This window comes from Ixodes scapularis, unplaced genomic scaffold, assembly GCF_016920785.2.
Source record: "Ixodes scapularis isolate PalLabHiFi unplaced genomic scaffold, ASM1692078v2 PGA_scaffold16__2_contigs__length_2301149, whole genome shotgun sequence".
NCBI classification, from domain to species: Eukaryota; Metazoa; Arthropoda; class Arachnida; order Ixodida; family Ixodidae; genus Ixodes; species Ixodes scapularis.
The window spans coordinates 1,562,466-1,585,008 of record NW_024609842.1 but is presented as its reverse complement, the minus strand read 5'-3'; the positions used below and the strand labels follow the sequence as shown (position 1 = coordinate 1,585,008).

General features: G+C 41.8%; 1 protein-coding gene and 1 pseudogene across 1 annotated transcript; both read right to left on the bottom strand.

Moving 5' to 3' along the window:
* Window positions 1-535: 535 nt before the first annotated feature.
* Window positions 536-16,755, bottom strand: LOC115310295. Its single transcript, XM_040206257.3, has 5 exons — window positions 16,642-16,755; window positions 4,666-4,823; window positions 3,989-4,062; window positions 1,313-1,390; window positions 536-663 (listed from the first exon to the last, which is right to left on the bottom strand). The coding sequence occupies exons 1-5, from the start codon at window positions 16,753-16,755 to the stop codon at window positions 536-538; spliced, it is 552 nt and encodes a 183-aa protein (XP_040062191.1).
* Window positions 16,756-18,355: 1,600 nt separating this feature from the next.
* LOC120837082 lies at window positions 18,356-22,159 on the bottom strand (annotated as a pseudogene).
* Between the last annotated feature and the right edge of the window lie 384 nt (window positions 22,160-22,543).

The window sequence follows — 22,543 nt, the reverse complement described above, 5'->3', positions numbered from 1 at the left end:
TATTCCACATGGACGTTGGCTCGGGTCCACTGAAATACGACCACGTATATCCTGCCTCATTTTCCCTGAGCAACAAATCCCATGATCACACCCAACTGGACAGTACAAATATTAAGTAACTTAACAAAATCACCTTGTGGGAAAGGATTCTCCCAAACCCTACTCCCTGCCTCAGGGACCCCGCCGTAAGGACAATACTTGCCTAGCTCGCATCATGGCGGATGCCGCTCGTACTGCGGTCAAGTTGGCCAAGCGGAGCAGAAGCAAAAGGTATAGCCGGTGCGCCAAGGTGACACACATGAACCCGCGGATATATACCACCTCGAGTGGAACTGCCCTTACTACAAAAAGGCGAGGTACAAGTTTCGGCCAACCCAAGCCTCCTTTATTAAGGACTGGCTCCACCACCAGAACAACCAGACAGAGAAAGAAACAGGCACGTAAACAAAATGGCCAAGAAATCCATGATGTTAAACTGTGGAGTGCCTTGGACAAATAATTCTTGTAAACGGCGAGACAGGTGAATATTATTCATTCACCATTTACAACTTTCGTCATAGAGTTGGTACTTATAACTACCACACAACAGGTCGTACACGAAGTCGCAAATGACCGTCTCCTGTCCAAGATGACTCTCGGGAACGACGACACAGCATGAATCCTCTGTAATGTGAGAATATGTGCGCTGTACAATGTATCTTAATGCACACGATATATCAAATTACTTGACACGTAGCCCTATAACAAAATAAACTAAACCACATCTGTGTAACATATGGCTTACCGTTCGCTCGCGTCAAACCATGCTTTCGCCCATAAAACAGTGTAATGCAGTAACTGACAGGTGAGCTTTGCAATTTGCTTTGATGTTTTTGGAGAAGAAATAATAGCCATGGCGGTTGTCATTCCGTTTGTCAATATTGCAACCTTTTGCCATGAGTACAGCAACTGATAATGCATTTTCCAGGCATATGGTATTGGAGCCTTTTATTCACAATTACAAGTAAGTTTAATCATATATCTAATGAAAATATAGTAATGAGTACGATGTTAGAGAGTAAATAGATTTTTGTTTTCACCATCTATATAAATGAAACTGAAAGACAAAACGGTTGACAGGCATCCCCGACATGGTGTGAAACCGATTGTTTATTACCATTTTATTTCCTCGGGTTTACGCATAATAACGCTATGCCAGCTAACACGTATATTGTGTGGTCTCGCGGGAGAGACTCGCATGTATTGCAACACAAAACAAAGAAAAATACTGAGACTCTGAACATTTTATAAAACGTCAAAAATTCACACGTACCGTTCACGTAGGCGTTCCTTATTATTCCGCAGTTGCCGACTTCCAAGAATGTAACGTATAAGGGCAGTGACCCATCCACTGAAATATGATTAAGTATTGAAAATGGGTAATGATATATTAGGCCGAACGCAAAACACTCGATATCAAAATGCCTACCGTCGCGTCTTTGGCTGTAAAACGCAGATATGATCGCCAAGAGCATTTTTAAAGCAGGGAAAGGTTTATAAGGGAATCCTCTCCCCGAAATTTGTCCGTGCGTCTTTCCTTGCGACCCTTGATAGTCGATGGCATAGCATGCCAGCACCGGCAGTTTTGTTGCCACGACATCATAAGCAACACAATATCATAAGCTCCTACTGAGAAATGGACAAATGCACACTCGTTAAAAAATATTTGAGAGCTCAAACTGGCTCGTGCAGAAAAAAAAAATACATGGGGAATTTTCGAAAGAAGGGCTTTTTTTCTTCTAAATAACGACCTAAACAGTAAAGAACTTAAGAAAGCCATCAATTTAATGGACTTAAAAATACGTCATATCACAGAAGACGCAAAGCAAAACAGGAAGAAACTAGTTTCAGCTACTGACCTCCGGATTACTAGGCCATTGAAATCAGTGGATGCCCTAGGGCGTACAATGTAGAATATAAATAAAGAAACTCTCACAAAAGCATAAAGGTTCTAAGAAAATGATTACTCGAACCCAGTACTACAATCGACAAAAAGAATAGGCAAACACTATTCTTGCAAAGCAAATCAAAATACCAGGAAGGCTTATTCCCCAGAGTGCCACGCTTCAATATTGTTATTCTTTCTCTCAGCAAACACGTGGGGTAATTCCTTTCGGCCAATACTACTTGAGCAGAGTTCAATACAGGAACACAGTTCTTAGAACTGATCCAGTGTTTTGACACTTCCAAATACGGTTCCTTATTTTCTATGCAACGTTAATTTATGGTGATTTATGAAGGCATTAATGCGCAATTTTGTCCGACAACTGTAGCAAAATTCGCAATCAAAATTAATGTTTTACGCAATAGTGGAGATACAATATGTCACCACCTTTTGTACTGAATATGTATAATAGCAACATTTGAACATTTTTTATCCAAGAAAGAAGTTCCCGAAGGATACCAACCAATTAAGACGTGTTGTATTTGTTTATTTTATATTTTACCCCTTTACCTAAACTACGCGGGTCATAAATTCAACCTAAACACCGATTTCCGTTATTATTGCTTGAAAAAATTAAATCCATTCACTTCCTTTCAGAGGGGCATACTGAAACAACACAGGGTTAGAAATATCGATGGTACCTCCTGAAGTGTGTATGAATTCCATTTGGTTTGGAGGTTGTGACGTTTAAAGACAAAACATTGCATTAATGACAAGTCGAATGCGCAAAAAGTTTACATAAAAAGTAGAGAGCTGTGTGCAGAAGTGTTCCAACACTTCATTTAGTGTAATAATTGTGCGCCTTTATTGAACTGTACTGAACTACTAGGGACTGAAAGGAATGAGCACAATCGTCTAGTAAAAGCTAAGAACCAATAACATCATTGACCCACGAATAAGTTTCACGTGTCTATGAAAAATTGAAGGAGTTCCTTGTGTAGCAATTTTTATTGGTTGTAGAACCGGGTTTTATATATTTTTGTATTTTATCCTTTAAGCTTCGAACGGCGTATATTTTTTTTTGTTTATTTCCGAGGTTCTAAACTCACTTGCACTTCCTGCTTCTTTAAACGCTGTCACCCGTAGTTTAAAGAATCAGTTTCTTGTATTTCCTAAACTTGGGTAAGTATTAGGTTGTGCCCAATCGGAAGTTTGGAAACCAATTACGTTTGTGCAGTAATTGTAAACGGAATTTCATATGTTGAAAGTGTTCCATAGTGCCTCCCTTTCTGCTTTTTGTTGTGTATTGTCTATAGAAGGGCCCCTTCGGCCCACGAAAATATAACTACGTTTTTTTCTTTTTTTTTTTCTTATTTCTGACGTCCTATAGAGAACCCCATCCTTGGGTAAATTCATCATGTACAGCGATACCTAACATATAATCAAACCTGGAACCCAACGATCAGCGAAAAATTGCCTATCCTCTGTGGCTGTTGGGTGATTTTTTTAATTGTATTATAATTTTCCAGAAAGAGCACAACAGTCGCTGGATAGAACTATTTCGTCCCACGTTTGGGCTACTGTACTAGAAGTTCAGCATTTTTGCGAGAACATAAAGGACACCTGAGCGACTGAAGGCAGTATTCACAGTGCCGTTTACGGGTTCATTCACCGGATTCGCACGCTGTACCTGTTATAGAATTAGACGAATGCTATTTTTCGGCATCTCGGTGCACTGTTAATTTGCGCACCGTAAACGCGCAGGGTTTAGAGTGTAGGCTCTAAATTACCGAATTACAGCATCCAGCTGCTTTCCTTCCGTAGTGCTTAATAATATGTGAGGGGTGGGTGATACCAATCGTTGAGCAGGACGTACTTCATTCCCCCAAAGCAACTTTTAAATATAACGTAAACAAATAAAAATCATCGCTTCATAAATGATAGATTCCTTGCAACGTAAGTATTTTGGGTGAATATCGCTGTAATTTTTATACCCACGTCAGCATTATATTTTATCTTTCTAAGGATGCAGTTCATGGTTATAAGCAGCACGACCCTACTTACCACCTTCCACCGCATAGACTACCATGTTTTTTGCTGTGTACCCTTCACTGGATTCAAGTTTTGCATATGCAATCCTGTGGACCAAGCAGATGTGACAGAACTCTTAGTGAGATAACTTGCGTGAGAGAGGCTTGCACTACTATTCGTGAACGCAATGTATGTAATGCCCACAACGAATCTGTGCTCTAAAACGAGCCATGAATTTAGCACATGCACGCAAGAACCAATAACTTTCATTTAATGTGCATTGAGGGGTGGATACAAGCTAATAAAATTATAAGACATAGACCTCTGCCTCGGAAAATAATACCAACAATCTTGCAAATGCCAGCAGCTGAGGATTTAAAGGACGACTTTATTAGCGATGCGTGTTACGCCTGGAACCATTTGAAGATAGGAGCTGGGAGAAAATGACCTGCTCGATGCGACATGATGTCATCCTCGTATTCACATAGTGGGCATTTACCTAATGTATTCCAATTCTTGATTAACGGATTTCTCAGCACTAATAGCGAAAATAACGAGCTAATTTAATAACCGATGCCAGCAACTGGATTCGTGAATTTTGGGTGTGATGTTCCTTCTTCTAATTTTTTTTTTTCTGGTGTTCACTGCGCGAGAGCCTTTACGAGTGCCTGCAGTTGATGGTGCATGATGCGTTCTGAAATGCCACTTACATCGACTGGTTGTCCTCTCCCCACTGAGCTAATATCGGGTATCCGCGATCCTCTTCTGGGCCCACCTGACTGAACTTCACGCATTTGGCAGTGCCCAGAAATGGGTCTTCCTCGTAGTTCCTGTACAGCTCGTAAAATGGCTCGGTAAGCGGGTACACCTAAAGGTTGTGATTGCAGAGAAAAAGGCATCAGAAATAACTCAGTGGAAAGTACCAAACGCAGATGCCTATGTAAATGTATATTTAGGACGTCTGAGTTGATACATCCAATACGGTATTAACTGTCCTCGCGCAAAGCAGCCTCTGCTGCTTTGCGCGAGGACAGCGCAGCAGAGGTTGGTTGCACTATTTCTCCACGGGGCGCGGTGCCGTCATGGCCGAGATGCGCTCCGATTGCATACCGAAACTTAAAAAAAAAAACATCGAATTTGTGCGGTTTTTCAGAGAGCCGTAAAATGCTGCGCGTGCCTTCTATTGTTCTGCAAGTTGTTGATTTAGTGTTTTTCGATGATGCTGAGCAATTTTCTCATTTAAACCATGCCCTTAAACACAATATTAAAAAGTTAATTGCACAAAAAGAATTAACCATCTAATTATCCCGGACTTTCATAATTTTTCTAAATAGGCCCCTGGCCCAGGACCAAAACAATTCAAGCCTTTTTTGTTGCAGTGAGTCGTTTTCGCAATATCGAACTTGTACACTTTTCGTGAAACACCCTGTATATATATATATATATATATATATATATATATATATATATATATATATATATATATATATATATATATATATATATATATATATATATATATATACCGGGTGTTTGTTTTAAGCTTAACAGCTTTGTTTCAAAAAAGCCGTGAAAGTTACACTTATGCTGCTTGTGGAGGTGAGTTATACGGCCAGGGGGACATATTATAGGGGGTTATTCGTAACGATCAGTCGTCTAATTAATTATAATTCGTTAATTAACTTTTTAATTAATAAAAATAGACATGTGGTTCCAATTAGAAACTTGCTCAGCGTCATCGAAAACCACTAAATCAGTCATTTTCAGAAAGACTTTCGGCGCATGAGAAGCGTAGTATTGAACTAAACTTACAACTCGTGGAGCAGGTACAAGGCTGGGGCTAGATAAGAGACGGAAAAATCGCGCGGGCGCCTTATCGCAACAGCTAGCCTTGTACCTGCTCCACGAGTGGTAACTTTAGCGCACTACTACGCTTCTCACGCGCTCGAAGTCTTTCTGAAAATGACTGATTTAGTGGTTTTCGATGACGCTGAGCAAGTTTTAGTTGGAACCATATGTCAATTTTCAATAATTAAAAGTTAAGTATCGAATTTTAGTTAAGTAGCCAACTGATCGTTACGATTAGCCCCCTATAATATGTCTCACTGGCCGCGTAACTCACCTTCACGAGCTGCATAAGTGTAACTTTCACGGCTTTTTTAAAAAATAAATCTGTTCGAATTAAAAATGAACACCCGGTATCTATATATCCCTATATATATATATATATATATATATATATATATATATATATATATGGGTGGTTTCATCTCAAATCGTGCAGGCAAAAAGGGTAGAATTTTTAATTTCGATGAAAAAAATATATGTTATGGTGCCGTTTCTAAAAACGCAGTCGCCACAACCGCAAGTTCGTAGGATGTTTTGTTCTCGACTTATGAATTTTTAAAGAGGCCGCGGCGAAAAGCAGTGTTTTTCACACCCGTCGTGGGTCGGGTGTTTCGCTTGATATCCCGCCGTGGATTTTCAGTCCACATTATTTTAACTTTTTTCAAGCACTCTGTGGACACATTTAGAAGGCTCCAATACCATGAAATAATTTTAAGCGTTTTGCTTTTTTTCTGTAAAAATGTCAAAAACGCCCCCTCGGTCAATTGTTGACGAACTTTGACAATTAATTACTGGCGATCTACTTGGGTTGCATCGATAAATTTTATGTCCACGGAGAGCCCAAAACACGTTCTTTATATTTATTATAAAATGACACGGCTGTATGAAATATTCTTTGCGGTACGTTTACGTTAATGTTATGTGAAAACCAAAAAGTACCATTTTTTGAAATTGATTTTCTAAAAAAAAAACATTTTTTATTTTTTTATTTTTTGTTAAAATGTAGATGTGATGGTTTTCTACGCAAAAATCAAGTCGAGAAAGTGTATATTTTGTTTGTATGTTTTATATTTAAGTATCAATATCGTACAAAAACGTGTTTTTACGGCTCGAAATGGACTTCCGAATGGCGCGTCTTCACAAGCTTGGAAATAGTTTTTTCTTTTTTTCAACGTTGCCACATAAAAATGAAATACAGCATTTCCACCCTGTTATATTTATTGATTATTTAAATTTTATTGTAGGCGGCAAGCTACATCGAAGGAGTTCCAAGAAGAGAAAGCAACACTTCTTAAGAGACTAGCAGGTGTCGTAAATTTTTAACGTGTAGGAGTCGGCAGACATCGTATTGATTCGGGGCCCTCATTGGCCTGCATGAACGTCCCGCCCTTTCGGAGCCAGCAGATGACCACGATTTTTCGCGCTCGTTGTGTTCGATAGGACGGCCCGTGACAGTAAAGCGAGCAGCACGCCCTGTGTCACGAGGAGTGAAATGGTACGATTGTGTCGTTGACGCGGCGAACAGTGACAGCCACCCAGGAGGAGTCAGTCAGAGTATTGCACAAGGGAAAGCAAAGGAATCGTTGCCTGAAAGGATGAGGACACCACGGCCTTACAATATCGACGGTCAACAACTGTTCTGCCAGCCAAAACAACGCCGCGTGCGCGCTAAAACCGGCGGCGCGGGACAGAAATCCCGCAGACGCACACACGAAGATGGGCCGGTTTCGTTAGGGATGTGGGGAAATTTGAAACCAGTCATCCGTGCATGCGTGAAACGATACCGCCTGTTTGCCCTAGCCTCGAGCGCCCTATCCTTACCTTGAAACGGCCGTGCTCTCTCCCTCTCTCCGGGGAGATCCGATAGCACCGAAGGGTTATCTATTAAACTTAAGAAAGAAAACGAGAAGGGACTGTTTAAGTTTAATTATCCCCACCAACCCGCTCGTTCTGTCCTTATAAAGGGTTATCTCTTTTGGAAACAGCAAAGCCCGGAGACTGACATTAAAACGAGCGTGTTGGTAAATATACTTGTGTTTGTATTCTGCCCGGAGACTAGTTTTGTCGAAGTCAGCCTCCTTGTCAACTATAACCGTTTGTGAAGAGTGGGCTTCTCCCGAGATGAAAAGTTAGCGCCGGCTGACGTGTTCTTTTGAAAAAGGGAAGGGGAAAGAGAAAGTTTGAGTAACTGCAGAAACTACCTCGAAAGCTCCTCTCCCGATATGAAGCTTGAGGCATAGTCTCGGTTACCTTCTCGCGCATCGCCTGCTCGAATCTATTCTTCACTTTCTTTCGCACAGCCACTCTTCCGCACAGCCGTCGTGGATGTGCGTAATAGAGGGAGGAACAGATTCGAGCATCATCTGGACGCCGTCATCCTGCCAGACTTCAGTGTCGTGGGACCGACTCGCGTGTGTTTCTTCGCCCCGCTGAACTTTGTTTCTCGGGTGCGGTTTTTTCTGAACGTTTTTTTTTTTTTCATTGTTTTCTTACTAACTGTTTGTTAGCATTGTTCAGTTGTTGGGTTTATTTCGTCATGGCGTAGCGGCCTGGCGGTGATGTAGAGAGCGTTTTCGCACGCATTTGGTTGCGTCCCGTTTAGGGAATGCCCGGAGGAGTTGGTTTTTGTTCTTGCCATGTGCGGCTGAGTTTTCCCGTCTTTATTAAATTATTGATTTTTTTTTTGTCTGTTTTACCTTTACGTGCCGTCGACTTCTTTGCCTGACACTCCACCAGGCGTGGACCTATCGCCTTGCCACCGCTCGAACCTAAATACTTTATTTTTTTTTAACGCAATTTTCGTTAAGATCGGAGTTGGACAATTTAATTCCTATTTATTTATTTTTATTTCCTACCCCTCTCCATGACACACTCTCTGTGTGTTTCGGACCGTTTCTGTGTCACCACTTTTGTGTATTACGGAAGTGAAAGGATATTCCCTGGTGACCTGTGCGATGTGCGGTGAACAAACCCCCAGTGTTTGCTTTCGGAAAGAATTGTATATAATATATCGACGATGTGGCGACTTTCTTTGTCTTAGTAATATGACAGCTAATAGCTAGTCGTGCTAGTTTACTGTGAAAGGTTTATAAATCGAAACAATACAACGTCTGTGCCTTTTGGTTATTGAAAGTCTACTAGGCCTGCTGATTTGGTTAGATATGTATCTCGCGGTTCCCGCTCTTATCAAAACATACATAAATATTCAATACCACAAAATCGGTTTATAATTGATTACAAAATGCAGAAGAAAATTAAAGAAAACATTTTTAGAATTCATAGAGACGCATGGGTCGCTATGTCTGACTTAGGTCTTGCAAAACAAAGACGTCTTTTTCCGAGATTGAGGATTAAATATAAAACATACAAACAAAACATACACTTTCTAGGCTTGATTTTTGTGTAGAAAACTATCATACCTACATTCGAACAAAAAAACAAAAAAATAAAAAATGGGTTTTTTGAGAAAATCTATTTCAAAAATGGTACTTTTTGGTTTTTGCATGATATTAACGTAAACGTACCGCAAAAGATATTTTATACAGCCGTGTAGTTTTATAATAAATATAAAGATCGTGTATTGGGCTCTCCGTGGACATAAAAAATATCGGAGTAACCCAAGTAGATCGCCAGTAATTAATTGTCAAAGTTCGTCAGCAATTGACCGAGGAGGCGTTTTTGACATTTTTACAGAAAAAAAGCAAAACGCCTAAAATTATTTCATGGTATTGGAGCCTTTTAAATGTGTCCACAGAGTGCTTGAAAAAAGATAATATAATGTGGACTGAAAATCCACGGCGGGAGGTCAAGCGAAACATCCGACCCACGACGGGTGTGAAAAACACTGCTTTTCGCCGCGGCCTCTTTGAAAATTCATAAGTCGAGAACAAAAAATCCGACGAACTTGCGATTTGTGGCGACTGCGGTTTCAGAAACGGCGCCATACCATATATTTTTTTTCATCGAAATTAAAAATTCGACCCTTTTTGCCTGCACGATTTGAGATGAAACCAACCATATATATATATATATATATATATATATATACAAAGGGCATGGTGGCGGGGGGCCGGAGGCGTGGGTATAGAAGAAAAGAACCCTTAGTGAAAACTAAGGGCGCTGTTTTCACTAAGGGTTCTTTTCTTAAATATATATCTATATATAGAAAGAGAGAGAGAGAGAGAGATAGACATAGATAGATATAGAGATGGATGGATGGATGGATGGACGGACGGACGGACGGACGGGCGGGTGTACGGACGGACCAACGGGCGGGCGGGCGGGCGGGCGGGCGGGCGGGCGGGCGGGCTTCTGTCATCACCTGTCCTGTCCTCTATGCTGCCGACAGCTTCACTCTAACGAGATATGTATATAGAGAGAGAGATAGAGAGAAAGAGAGAGATATTGGGCCTGGTGGCATAGGTGCCAAGGGGCCGAAGGCGTATATGTAACGAAGTGAAAAAATGCCAGTGAGAAAAATAAAGAACCGAAGTTTAATCAACACTGTCGCCAAGGGACTCGGCTTCGTCAGGAGATGACTTACAAGTGAGGACATATCGCTGCGGCAAAGAAGTTGAGAACTGGGAATGAAAAACGTGACAACGCAAACGAAAAAAAAAATAAATAAATAAATAAATTGTAAGCAAGGCACGTGTTCCGACATCGCAAAAAAACTTGACCTGAGCTCGCTCCTCCTGCTGGGCGGCGAAATACAAAGAGCGCTTCAACGCCTGCAACAGTGGTGACAATAAGCCGTAAATGGGCGACGTCTTCGTGGCGGTTGGGACCAAACAAGCCAAAGTATCTCCGCGACGGTCGCCCCTGGGGCGCTGCGAGTGTCAAGGACACCGAAAAAGCAAAACATCACAAAAAAAAAAAAATGTTTGCCCCTCTTTCATTGACAAAAAAAATAATAAAAGAAGCACGAAAGGATACGGGGTTGAGCCCCAGAAAAAATGGGGGGGGGGGGGGGGGGGGGGGGGGGGGGGCAGGGGTACGTTCGTGAGATGTGGGCACGGTGTCGAACCGGAACCGAACCGAACCGAAAAGCGGGACAGAACCGTTATTTTTCGCCGAACCGGAACTGAACTGAACCGAAATCTTCGCCACCATCTTGAAACTGAACCGTAACCGAACCGAAAAAAATATAACGGTAACCGGTTCAAAACAGTTCAAGGTAATTTTTCTTTTTTTTTTTCTTTTTTGTTAGTATCACAAAATAAACATATGGGAATAAAAAATTGGCGGCTGTATTTATATCGATTGATCAAATCATCATATACAGAATTCCAATGTATGAAATTGTGGGTTTTCGTGGCACCTTTGTATTGGCACTATGATTAACCAAGTGTCACGTTGTCACGTGACGTCGTAATGTCAATACATGTTTTCAAGTGATGTCACGTGACTCGCTGCATTAACTCGATTTAATTTGAGGAAGTCATTAGATGTATTAACCTTGTTGACAGCATGACGTAACATGACATGACGATTTCACCCCGAGGGTCACGTGACACCGTGACGTAAGCGATTTTCATAACCCCTAGTCGAGTGCTCGGGTTCATGACAATCGGCGTCGCCAAACATTCGGGTAACAACTCTTGTCAATTAAATATGATAATTAATAGCCCAACAGTAACAATATCTGAAGCTCTGCCCATGCTTTTGCTTTCCAAACCCTAGCCGCCGAGGGCATGACTGTGACAAACACTGGTGGTATATAATTAGCGTCAGATCACGTGGCCGCTTGTTCAAATTGCGAGTTGAGGAGATATCGACAGCGCTGTCTCTGTCCTTTATTTTTCTGTATCTGTTATTAGGGGAAAACTAATGGATGTTTCCGGAAGCTATCAACGTCAGGGGTTATTTCTTAACACTATTTATTGAAAGTACACTGCATGTCAGACGCGCTCTGTGCAAACGACAAAGTGTAGGCCAGGGGTGAGGTAACAGCGCCCCCCGCGAATTGCGGCGGGAGGTGGCGATTGCCCCAATTGCAAAGGCCATAAGAAGAGAAAGAGAGCGCGCGCTTCCAGTCCCGCCGTGGTTAGAGTTGGGCTATTCTCATGACCGCAGTGGTTGTTACACGAGCCACTGCCCTAGTGTCCACCGAGGCATTGATTGTTACGAGCCGATGTCAAGTGCTGACGCAGTTCTCGTGTCCAATCCATGAGCCGCGCTCGACTGTCGACAGGCGGGTGGTTTCAATCCCACAATTACGTCATCAATCTTTGGGACAGCAAGACTAAAAGAAATAATCCGGTTTAATCTTCGCAATTTCACCACGACGAAGAAGCTTCTGAATCAGTGGCGGCCTGTGCGAGTACACTTGGGCCAGAGGACCAGTACGCCTCGGAAAGGTCATGAACATTCCAATTCGATATCGTTTCATGACCAATTGGAACTTCACAGGGTGCAAAATAAAAGCAATGAAGGGTTGCGGTTAACAAGCGTCAAATAAAATTGCCAAATTAACAGCCACAAACGAAGGAGGTAATTCCTCAGGAATACTTTCAGTCTTTCCACTCTGTTGACGACCAATAAAGCTGTACTATGGTCGGAATGAAGTAATGGCCGGCCGAAAGTCGGTAAGCCAGAGTGGAAAGGCTGGAAGCGTTGCCACCCTCTACGAACGACGGCGGAAACCAGACAACCGGCAAGCCGGTTGTGTTTGTCGTCGTCATTCATAGATGACGGAGTTTAGTGTCATCATTTGTTCGTTGACGGACACGACACTGGGAAACTAGCCCTTAACAGCACCGCTGTATAAAGAAGTGCGTCTGTGTGTATGTGTGTGTGTGTGGGGGGGGGGGGGGGGGGAGTTTTAAAAGCATACTGTGTTGTAAAGGTTCCTCTTCCCTGCTTCTTTGGCGCAGACCAAAAAGCGTGACCCCGGAAACTACTTTGTTTGCAAAAGCGCTCTTGCCAAAAAGCACGTTTTTGTCGTGCCGGACGCTCGCGCCGTTTCTCACGACGATGCACTACGAATAATAATACGTGCCTTTCAGATCCTTGGCTTTCACTGAGCTTGAACCTCCTGCATCGTGCCTTTTGGACCGTCGAATTCGATTTTCTCAGCAAGAAGAAATCGCAATGACCACTAGACTATACTGTGATGACGTCACGTGCATACCATGCTAAATAGTTCAGCTTTCTGTTGAAATGTGATGCTCGCAACACTAGCAATAAAGGTCCTAATTGTAAAGTTGTGCAGTATTTATAGCAGTTCGCGATGATATACGGCAGCTTAGAGAAATGTTAGAGCGCATGACTACTGTAGCATAGTGTTGTAAAGTGAGGGCCCAAAACAAGTGCAGGTAAAACCGAATATAACATTAGCCTCCCGAGGCAGTATTTCGCGAAGTTTCGAGCTCATGCAAGCTGATTAAATGTGATTTATACAAAGATTTTAAGAATCTTTGTCTGTCCTTCGCGATATTTATGCAAAATCCTGAATGGCATGGCGCGCATCTTTACGCATCTCTTTTTGCAGTGAGGCGTTCTGCAAGGAATTATTTGGAAAAAAATAACATTAATTATCTCTCTCTTTTTGAGCATTTCGTGTATGTGACTTCCAATTCATTAGAGTCCTTTTTAGCGAACCCTGCAATCCGATGTTTCACAACTGCCAATCAGCCAAGCAGAAAAACACTTTAAGCAGACTCCACAGCTCGCGTAGTTTCGAGTATCGTCCTTCAGCGTCGGTCTCAAACGGTTATGAGAACTTTATAAAGTAAAATTTATTGATCAATATAAAATATATTTAATTACTAACTGAATATTTGACAACATAAGCAGAGGGCCAACCACTCTAAAGCAATGTCCCCCAAATTATTTGAAAGGTGTTCCGCCAATCCTTTCCGGCGTTTTTATCCTCGACAGGCACGTTGTAAGTGATATGGGGCGGCCTTACATACATTTCTGATTTTGAAGCTAATTTAAATAACTATGTGTTCCTCACACATCTAACTTCTCAAACATATAGAAGTCTGTTATTGCCTCTTTTATGTGGTGAACATTACTTTTATGGGTCTGTGGGCTGGACAAAAACAAAGTAAACACGGGCGCGCGTCGGAACTATGACGATAAAGCACGCAAACCGTCAGAAAGCGTCCAATTAAGTAGCTGCCATGTCGAGTAGAACGGGATATACTACTTAGTTTTACTTATAAAAAAAGAATCTTAAAGGACGCTTAAGCTTCGTCTTTAAAAGTGGAACGCGATAGCGTCAACGGGTCTCGTCTGCATCGCATACTCATTTGCCCCGCAAGCGTGCCTCGCGTGGCGTCTGACTCGCGACTAAAGAGTCGTGGGTTCGAATCCCGCGTAAAATTCTTATTCTCTTTTTCTTTAAGGCAAAGGAATTATTTTCAAAAGTAAAATCATTTGAAACATACGGCGACCTTTAATTCACATTACATGCCATGTTTTAGTCACTCATTCCACGCGTGATGTCACGTTTCACGTAAGCATTGTGGGTTGTTTGAAAATCTTGCTCGAGGATATGTAGCTCTGACGTCATGAACCTATCGATCAATATAGCTTTTCTAGTCACGCCACCGGCATCGGATTTCCTGCGACATGAGCTCCTTAACGCTATCGTGTAAAAATCATCAATTACCAAGGGTGATGCTCATTTGCAAATTAAATTGTCCGGCATCTTGTCAAGAACAACTGTTATTGACAACATGCTGGCCTGCCTGTTGAGCCTTAAGCCTCAACAGGCAGGCTATGCCAGCTATTCTGTATAAGGAAATGTTCACTAGGGGCAAGCGCTATTTTGGGCCAGCTTTGATCTGAGTTCGAAGGTGCGTATAGATTAGTGTGAACAATTGCGATTACATCTTGCTGCATGATTAGTCCCATGCATGCGGTGCTGAGTCTAAACAATGTTTGGTTAGAACAACAGGTATTTGGATTGCCGCTCGGTGTTTCTATAAAAAGTAGACGGAAAGAAATTATCTTAAAACGTTTGTTACATTTTGAAAATTTCATTGCTTTTAGCTCAGTAGGGTCGTCATCAAATACATATATATTGTGAAGTGTATATCGTAAACCTTATTTTTTATATATATGGCAACGAGGTGCTCATTTCATAATTTTATGTGATGTAATTGATTCCTTAGTTCAAGGACACGGTTTTACTTTTAATACTGCGACACGAAGTTGTACCAATCACGGGTATTTCAAACGACCTACCTTACTTCGCGACCACATTTTATACAGTGTAAATAGATCAGCTTGAACTTTAGAATTTTACTTAAACACGAAGAAATGACAAGAAAAAACCGTATAGTTCTAAATTCGAAGCTGATCTATTTACAGGTATGTACCAACAAGCTCAACTTTTTTCTCTTGTACTTAAACGTTTCGATTCAGGTAAAATATATTTTACTCGTAAACAAAGGGATGTATGAACACGACGTTATGTATGTCAATGTAGATTTTCTTCTACTCTTACGTGCAAATTAAATAACTGAAATTAATATTTTTTGTACCTAAAAACAAAAGTAAATTGAATGGACGATCGAAGAAACTATATAGTGAATCGCTTCACGGCGTAAGTAGTGTATATTGCCAGTATATACACTATTTACGCGGAAAATATATTCTCAATTTAGTGGTTCAAACCGGTTCGAACCGGTTTGAACCGGTATTTTTGCTCCCCGGAATTGAACCGGAACCAAACCGAATGCCGTGAACCCGAACCGGAACCGAACCGATAAAAATTTCGGTTCGACACCCTGGATGTGGGTAATGAAAAAGGCGCGCAAAAGAACAGCACGGGAACAGTGCACGGTACCAAAAAAGAGAGCATCCACAAAAGGAGTCGTAAAAAGTAATTACGTGGTCCGATTCAGATGAAAATACAGTACCACTATGAAAATATAGAATAGGTTAATGCTCTTATTGATGCAAGTGTTCCTGAAATCGTTTTTATTCCTTTTTCTACTCTATTGAATCTCTATATGAGGTATGACTCTCGCTTTTTGCGCTCCCGGTTTTGTGTAGATCCAATTTCCATTAGTGTCACAAATAATTCATCGAAAGAATGCTCTGGCGCTCTGGGAGACGGAGGTATTTTCAAAGAGGAAGGCTTTGATTAGATTTAGAGCGAGCTCTGTGGTTGCTGAAGCGTAGTCTAAACCCTGCCTCAGCCTGTCCAGCGTATTGAATTTTGAATTCTCTACACTAGGCTTAGAGGGTTGCATGTCAGTTCCTCTCTAATTTTGATTCAGTACTGTAAATGCGTGCTTCTGGATGTGACCATCTGTCGAATTTGTTGGCAGATTAAAAACTGTGGTGTATTACAGGGTCTGCATTCTTTGTGTCGCGGTGTAGAGTTTAACCGAGAAATTACTAGCGTGTCTCTAATGTTGCGTGATCGTCTACAGATCACCCCCGGTGGGGAGGAAAATCCGTGTTTTAGGCAGCCACTTTGCTCGAGTATATATGAGCGGTTTGAGTAAGGTAAATTTTGCACACAAACCCTAGATTCGTGAAAAAAACTCGCATTGAGTTTATTAAGTATCCACACGTGGAACTTCATTTATTTTGTTTACAATAAAAGTGATAGTTTTGTTGAAGAAGCACTTCTTTTTTAGGAATTATTGTATGTAGCACACATTTTGTTTTCTCAAGATACATAGACATCCCGTGATATGGTTGAAGTGTTTCATAAAAAAATCACCTATATTCACTCTTTGAGAGTATAAAACAGAGCACAACGAATGTAAGAGTAATGTTTAACATTAAAGTCACCTTGCGAAAGTTACGTGCATCTTAATTTTGATAGATGTAAAAGTAGCTGGCTTCTTACACACAAAAATTTCGCATACCTCAGATCCGTCCTGGTACTTTTCAAGCTCCGGCTTGAGCTCTGGGAAATGGAACGTTGCGCTGGCATAACTGAAACTAACAAGACAGAGAAATCTGTAAAGAACAAGGGGCATTGTTAAAGCAATATGAGGGCAAGGTACTGTAGTCTCTCGAACGGAACAATTTGATCTTTGAGACACTCCAGTGCATTGTTATAGCAGAGCCAGCGAGTGATTATGCCAATTAAGTCTTGTTTGGTGCGGCGTGGTAATAGACGCTCGGCGTGCGTCTATTAGCACGCCGTGCTTACATTTTGCTGATTTTATTGTTACTTTTTTGTGTTTTAAACGTTATCGAGCCAGCTGCGTCGCGGTGGGATCATGGGCTCAACTCCTACCCCAACACTTTCGGTCCGAATGAACATCCTGCTGGGAATTGATGTTTTGCCGCAGCTCTAGGGTGACCAACCGTCCCGTGGCTCGCGGTACTGTCCCGCATTGACGGCTTGTGTCCCGCGTCCCGCGAGATACACCAAAAATTTTCCAAATGTACCGCACTTCACGCTGTCGTAAAATTCACAATTTATCTCATAGCACTGCACAACAACGGGGTGCGGAGAATCGTGGAGGCCGCTGGGTATCCTGTGAGTTACGATGGTACGCAATCCTAACATCGCTGGAAGCGACCGTCGTTCTTGCAGGAGAACGACGCGAATATGCCGTTGTGCCCTTTCCCCTGGTTGAAATGTACATACTACAAGAGAGATTTGCTATTTGAAATAGGAAATATAAATTATTCTAATTATTTTCAAATCAATCTCTGCCTATGCGAAAGGATTGATGTGAAATATGTTTAGTGAAGAGTTGGCGCTTGTCTTGTTGCCTTTGTGTCTTTATTGTCTTCGTTTTGTTCGCGCCTTTAACCTTTTAATTCAGAATGAGCCAACTAGACAAAATACAAGTTGAAATTGAAATATGGGGCTCTAAATTTGGGTAAGGGTATGTTGGTAAACGTATATCGACAGGAAACAATAAGCCGAAAAAAGGTTTACTGTTTACTCTTTACTTTTGATGCATTAATTTCTATTGGAGTAATTTCGGGTATTTTCAACTTAGACACATTTAATAACTTACTTGGCATTAAAATAAAAATATACATCACTGAGTGTGAAAATTATTTGAGCTTAATTGCCGCAATAGCCTGTGCAGGTGTATAATATGCATTCAACCACATTTCATGGTGTGCGTGGTAACACATTTCCTCTCATGTAACCTTCTTAGATGCCGCAGTTGTGATAAACACTACGCCCCCCCCCCCCCCCCCTCAGTTCAGCGTGTCCCGCATTTCACAAGCAGGAAGGTGGTCACCCTACACAGCTCGGGGAGTTTGGTTAACTGTGCAGCGTACCGCCATGGCTATATTTCTCTTTTACTGCGACAACCAGTGTAGCAATACTCTGGCAGAGCAACTTTATATATTAATAATAATGATAATACATTTATTGTATGGAGCACGACACTGTTTGCGTGACGGGCGCATCAAAGCCAAAACAAGGCTTGTGGGATGCTACCCTGAAATTGACACTTTAAACATTGCTACCCGGTATACAAAAGGAAATAAGACAGATTGACATACACACGTCCTTGGAATGTCCCAAAGTCAAAGTCAGCAGTTGGGTGCATGCAACACACAGAATCACGCCTCCAAATACTGATTCAAGTACGTAGATAAGGTTTAAAAGAATTTAATATAGAAAATAACGATAATCACGAAGACCAAAGCGTCGCGCCTGATGTGTAAAAGAAAAATAAAAAATAGTCAGGCGAGAAACGAAATTGCACTACACGGCGTCGAACGAGCGATTGTTCAGGACGTCCAGGCTAAAGAAGTGAAACCCACACTGGAAAACACTAAACAAAGTAAAACAGAGATCATCAAAAACTCATACTTCTAAGTGATTTCTTAAGTATACGGAGCGAGGTAAGGCCTAGAAGCTCAAGCGGCAGCTGTGAGAAAAGCTTTGGAACGTAATATGCTCGCGTACTTTCACCGTATCGGGTATGCACAAGAGGTATTTGGAAAGGCTGCACGTGTCGCAGGGCACGAGATGATGAGCTTAAAGTTCTGAATTCAGAGCTCCAGAAATGTCGCAAAATAACTGTGTGAACATAGAGGGTGTGAAAGTCAGGGAGTGGAAGAATGTCGAAAAGAGTGGTGTCCTATGGTATTTGCATGTTATAGGAGACACTCTTTAGGATTGCATTAAGGATGCTGTCAATTTTAGCTCTCCAGAAAGTGGAACAATTACCAAAAACTGTTATGCCGTACCGAAGGATACTGTACCCTAGATTATGAGCAATAACCTTACGAACATAAAGAGGCATGAGACATTTGGATCTATATAAGATGCAGCTGGCGCTCCTTACTTTTTTTGCAAATATATGCTAAATGGGCATGCCATTTTAGGCCACTATCGAAAAAAATACCAAGGTACTTAACACTGCTAGCGTACTCTAAGGGGACACAGGCGCACTGATTACAAGATGATGAGTGTAAAATAAAAGGAATGCTGAGATTGATTGTTTTATGTGGATTGTAGAAACACATTAGTTTTGTTTTCTTTACATTGATAGCGATTAGGTTTTTCTCAAACCAGTCCATGACCGCAGTCGCATGGTGCTGTAACTGGCGAATCGAGTCTACGTAATTAATATGTTGGGACATGATTACATGTCATCTGCAGACTGATAGATCGTGCATCCTGGTACATAGCTGGCGATGTCATTGACAAAGATGGTAAACAAAAAGGGCGACAAAATTGAACTTTGTGGTACACCTGCTTTTAGTTTTGTTCGTGAGCTTTGAAAACCTCCAGCAGATACCAGCTGGGAGCGATGGTCAAGATAGCTCTCAGAAAAAAAAAGTGCCACGGAAGCTTATGTTGTGAAGTTTACGTAAAAGTAACGAGTGACTAACGGTGCCGAACGCTTTAGATACGTCAAAGAATAGTGTTGACGTGACAACATTGTTATCAAAACCAGAGTAAAGATAATCAGAAAAATCTTCCAGAAGGGGCTGTGTGCCCTTCCCATGCACGAATCCAAACTGAGTAGGTGACAATATATTAAATTTACCTAAAAAAACGTCATTACCTGAAACACATGATTTTCGAGTGTCTGCACGATTATCGGTAGAATAGAAATCGGTCGATAATTCTCGATGTTATTTTTGGCACCCCCTTTGTATAGAGGACGCACTATTGATGTTTTAAGGTCGTCGGGAATCAATTTAGCCTCAATAAAGCCGTTTAACATAAAAAGAAGGACCGCTTTGAGACTGACATAGTTTCTGCGAAAATCGTAGAGGCGAATGTTGTCAATTCCAGGCGACTTGCTTCGCTTAAAGCTAAACAAGATCGAGTGCCGATCCGTCTCTTGGAGTGGGAAAAGCAACGCAGAGGAGCTGACAGTGTTACCAATAGGAGTTGGGGGATCTCTGGCCTTTCCAGAAAAAGTAGCAAAGAAAGCGTTTAAATTTTCTACAACATGACATAAATTACCGCCAAAATTTTGCCTCATCGTATCGTCGATAGAGTGGCGCGCGCTAGTTCCACGGAACTCATTAATCAGGGACCAAGTTTTTCGTGCATCTGAACGAAATTCCGCGAATTTTTTTCTGGTAGTAGTTTCGTTTGGCAGATCTAATCATTGCGTTGACTTTGTTGTGAAAGAATTTAAAGTCTGACTTCAATTGCACGTTGTTAGGTGAACGACAGCATCTAGCCCATAAAGCATTTTTATCGCTAATTGCTGTCAAAATATTTGTATTTAGCCATAAGAGGTCAGGGTTACGTTTTTTTTTATGTACACCTCTTTCCGACAGGTATTATAGAATTTATCAAACAAAAGAACGAAGTTTTTATATACGTCACTGTGGTGGACGGACTCTAAAAATCCGATCCAGTCATATCACGAGACTAGCTTATCAAAGGCACGATTGTCTATGCTTGTTACTTTAATACGGCCCGGTAGTTTGCGCGATGCCAAGTTACCAAAAGAACAATGACAGGCCGCAAAGTCGTGCTCAGCAAGTTTTTCCGTAATAATGGCCGATTTAACGATCGACGCAGATGTTCCGATGTTGATATGGTCAACGCAGGAGCAAACTAGTCTGTCTAATAGAAACTCTTCACGAGTTGGAGCATTAATAGTGCACTCTATTCCATGCGTTGACAAGAAGGTTAAGTATTTACACACCGTAGATTTGGTCGTGCTTAAAATGGGAATATTAAAATCTCCTACAAGGCATAACTGGTCATGCATGGTGAGACTACTTATGTAAGATTCAAGTTCTTCCAGAAAAGATCCAACGTTCGTGGAAGGCGGTCTGTAGACTGCCAAAAAACATACCGAGGTTGCCGCGTTTCCTAGAAAAAGGGCGACACATTCTGCGTGAGTGAAGTACAAAGAAATATTAGTAATGGACCACTTCTCATTCACGAAAACCGCGATGCCACCTTCATGACCGGAACACCGCGTGTAGAATTTACCTATATATCCTGGTAAAGAAAATTGATCTGTAGCAACAGAGGAAATGCTTATTTCTGTTAAAACAAAGAAATCTACCAGCGAACTAGTATCCCTTTAAATTATCTCGAATTCATTCCAATGCTTTCGTATGCTCCTTATATTAACGTGTAAAACAAAAAAAGAGTGGTCATGACAAACTCCAAGAAACTTTCTGAAAGACGAAAATCTGAAACCTGAGCGAAGTTTGTCATGCAACTAGATAATCTGTTCAAGGTCTAACTTATGGTTGATCCTCACAGGGAGAGAACCCTCCATCTTTCTGGCGTATATCTTAGCCCTTGTCACCCACACCAATTTGTAGCCTCGCTCCTTGCCTCTCTGTCTAGCCTGCCAAAACAGCTCCTTGTTCGCACGAGTCAGGTTGTCGTTTAAGTACAATTTGGGGAAAGGACCAACCTGACTGAGCGAGGGAAGCTTTCCCCGCGCTTCCATCCACGATTCCTTCATACTGACCGAAGCAAATCGAATTAGAATCGGCGGGGCCTTTTCACGTTTGGCAGGCAAGCGATGTATAGCGAGTATATCGGTTTTGTGGAAGTGAGAGGTGTTCCGCTTTTCCGCGAGAGACTCAATAAAGCATAATAGGTCTTCTTTAGGCGAGACAGGAAGTCCGTGCACTTCGAGGTTGGAGAGACGACTGTGCTGCTCGTTGTCGTTGAGCGCGCCCCGGATCTCCTGGATTTCGGCTGCTTGTATTTGCACAGTTGACTTTATTTGCGACAGTTCGTCCTGGAGACCTTTGCCAGTTTGCTCGTTGGCTGCTGCTAGCTTGAGAAGACGGTCATAGTCAGCGGAGAAGAAGTCCATAGACTGTTGAATTTCGTTGACTGTCTCTCTCAGGCTCAGCCAGTGGCTTTACCAATAAGAGTTCGTTGAGCTGCGCCGACAGAGACAGGAGGGAATCTACATTTCCTTTCAGGGTGAGCAGCCCATCCAGCCTCTCAGTCATGGCAGCCAGCTGAGCAGATAGATTCTCCACACCCTGCGAGGCTTCGGTCCCATCAGGTGGTCCCGCTTGACTCTCTTTCCCACGGCACGTCCGGCATCTCCACTTGTCACGCTTAGACTGACCCATAGTGGTGAATATATATTTAATATACTCAATAAAAGGTTAAAAAGCCAATGCTCCGCCTATAGGACGCCTTCGCTGCGTCCACTGGAATTTAGTCCTATGAAAAGTAATGAGCATGAAGAATATACATCATATTTGTGTTTAACAACTGGAATGCTGTAAGCAAAACTATTTATGTTGTCCACTGTAGTTCTGCGCGTTGAATAGACGTGTGAAATTTGCAGTTTGACAATACACACCGTCGAAGTAGGGCTGGACATC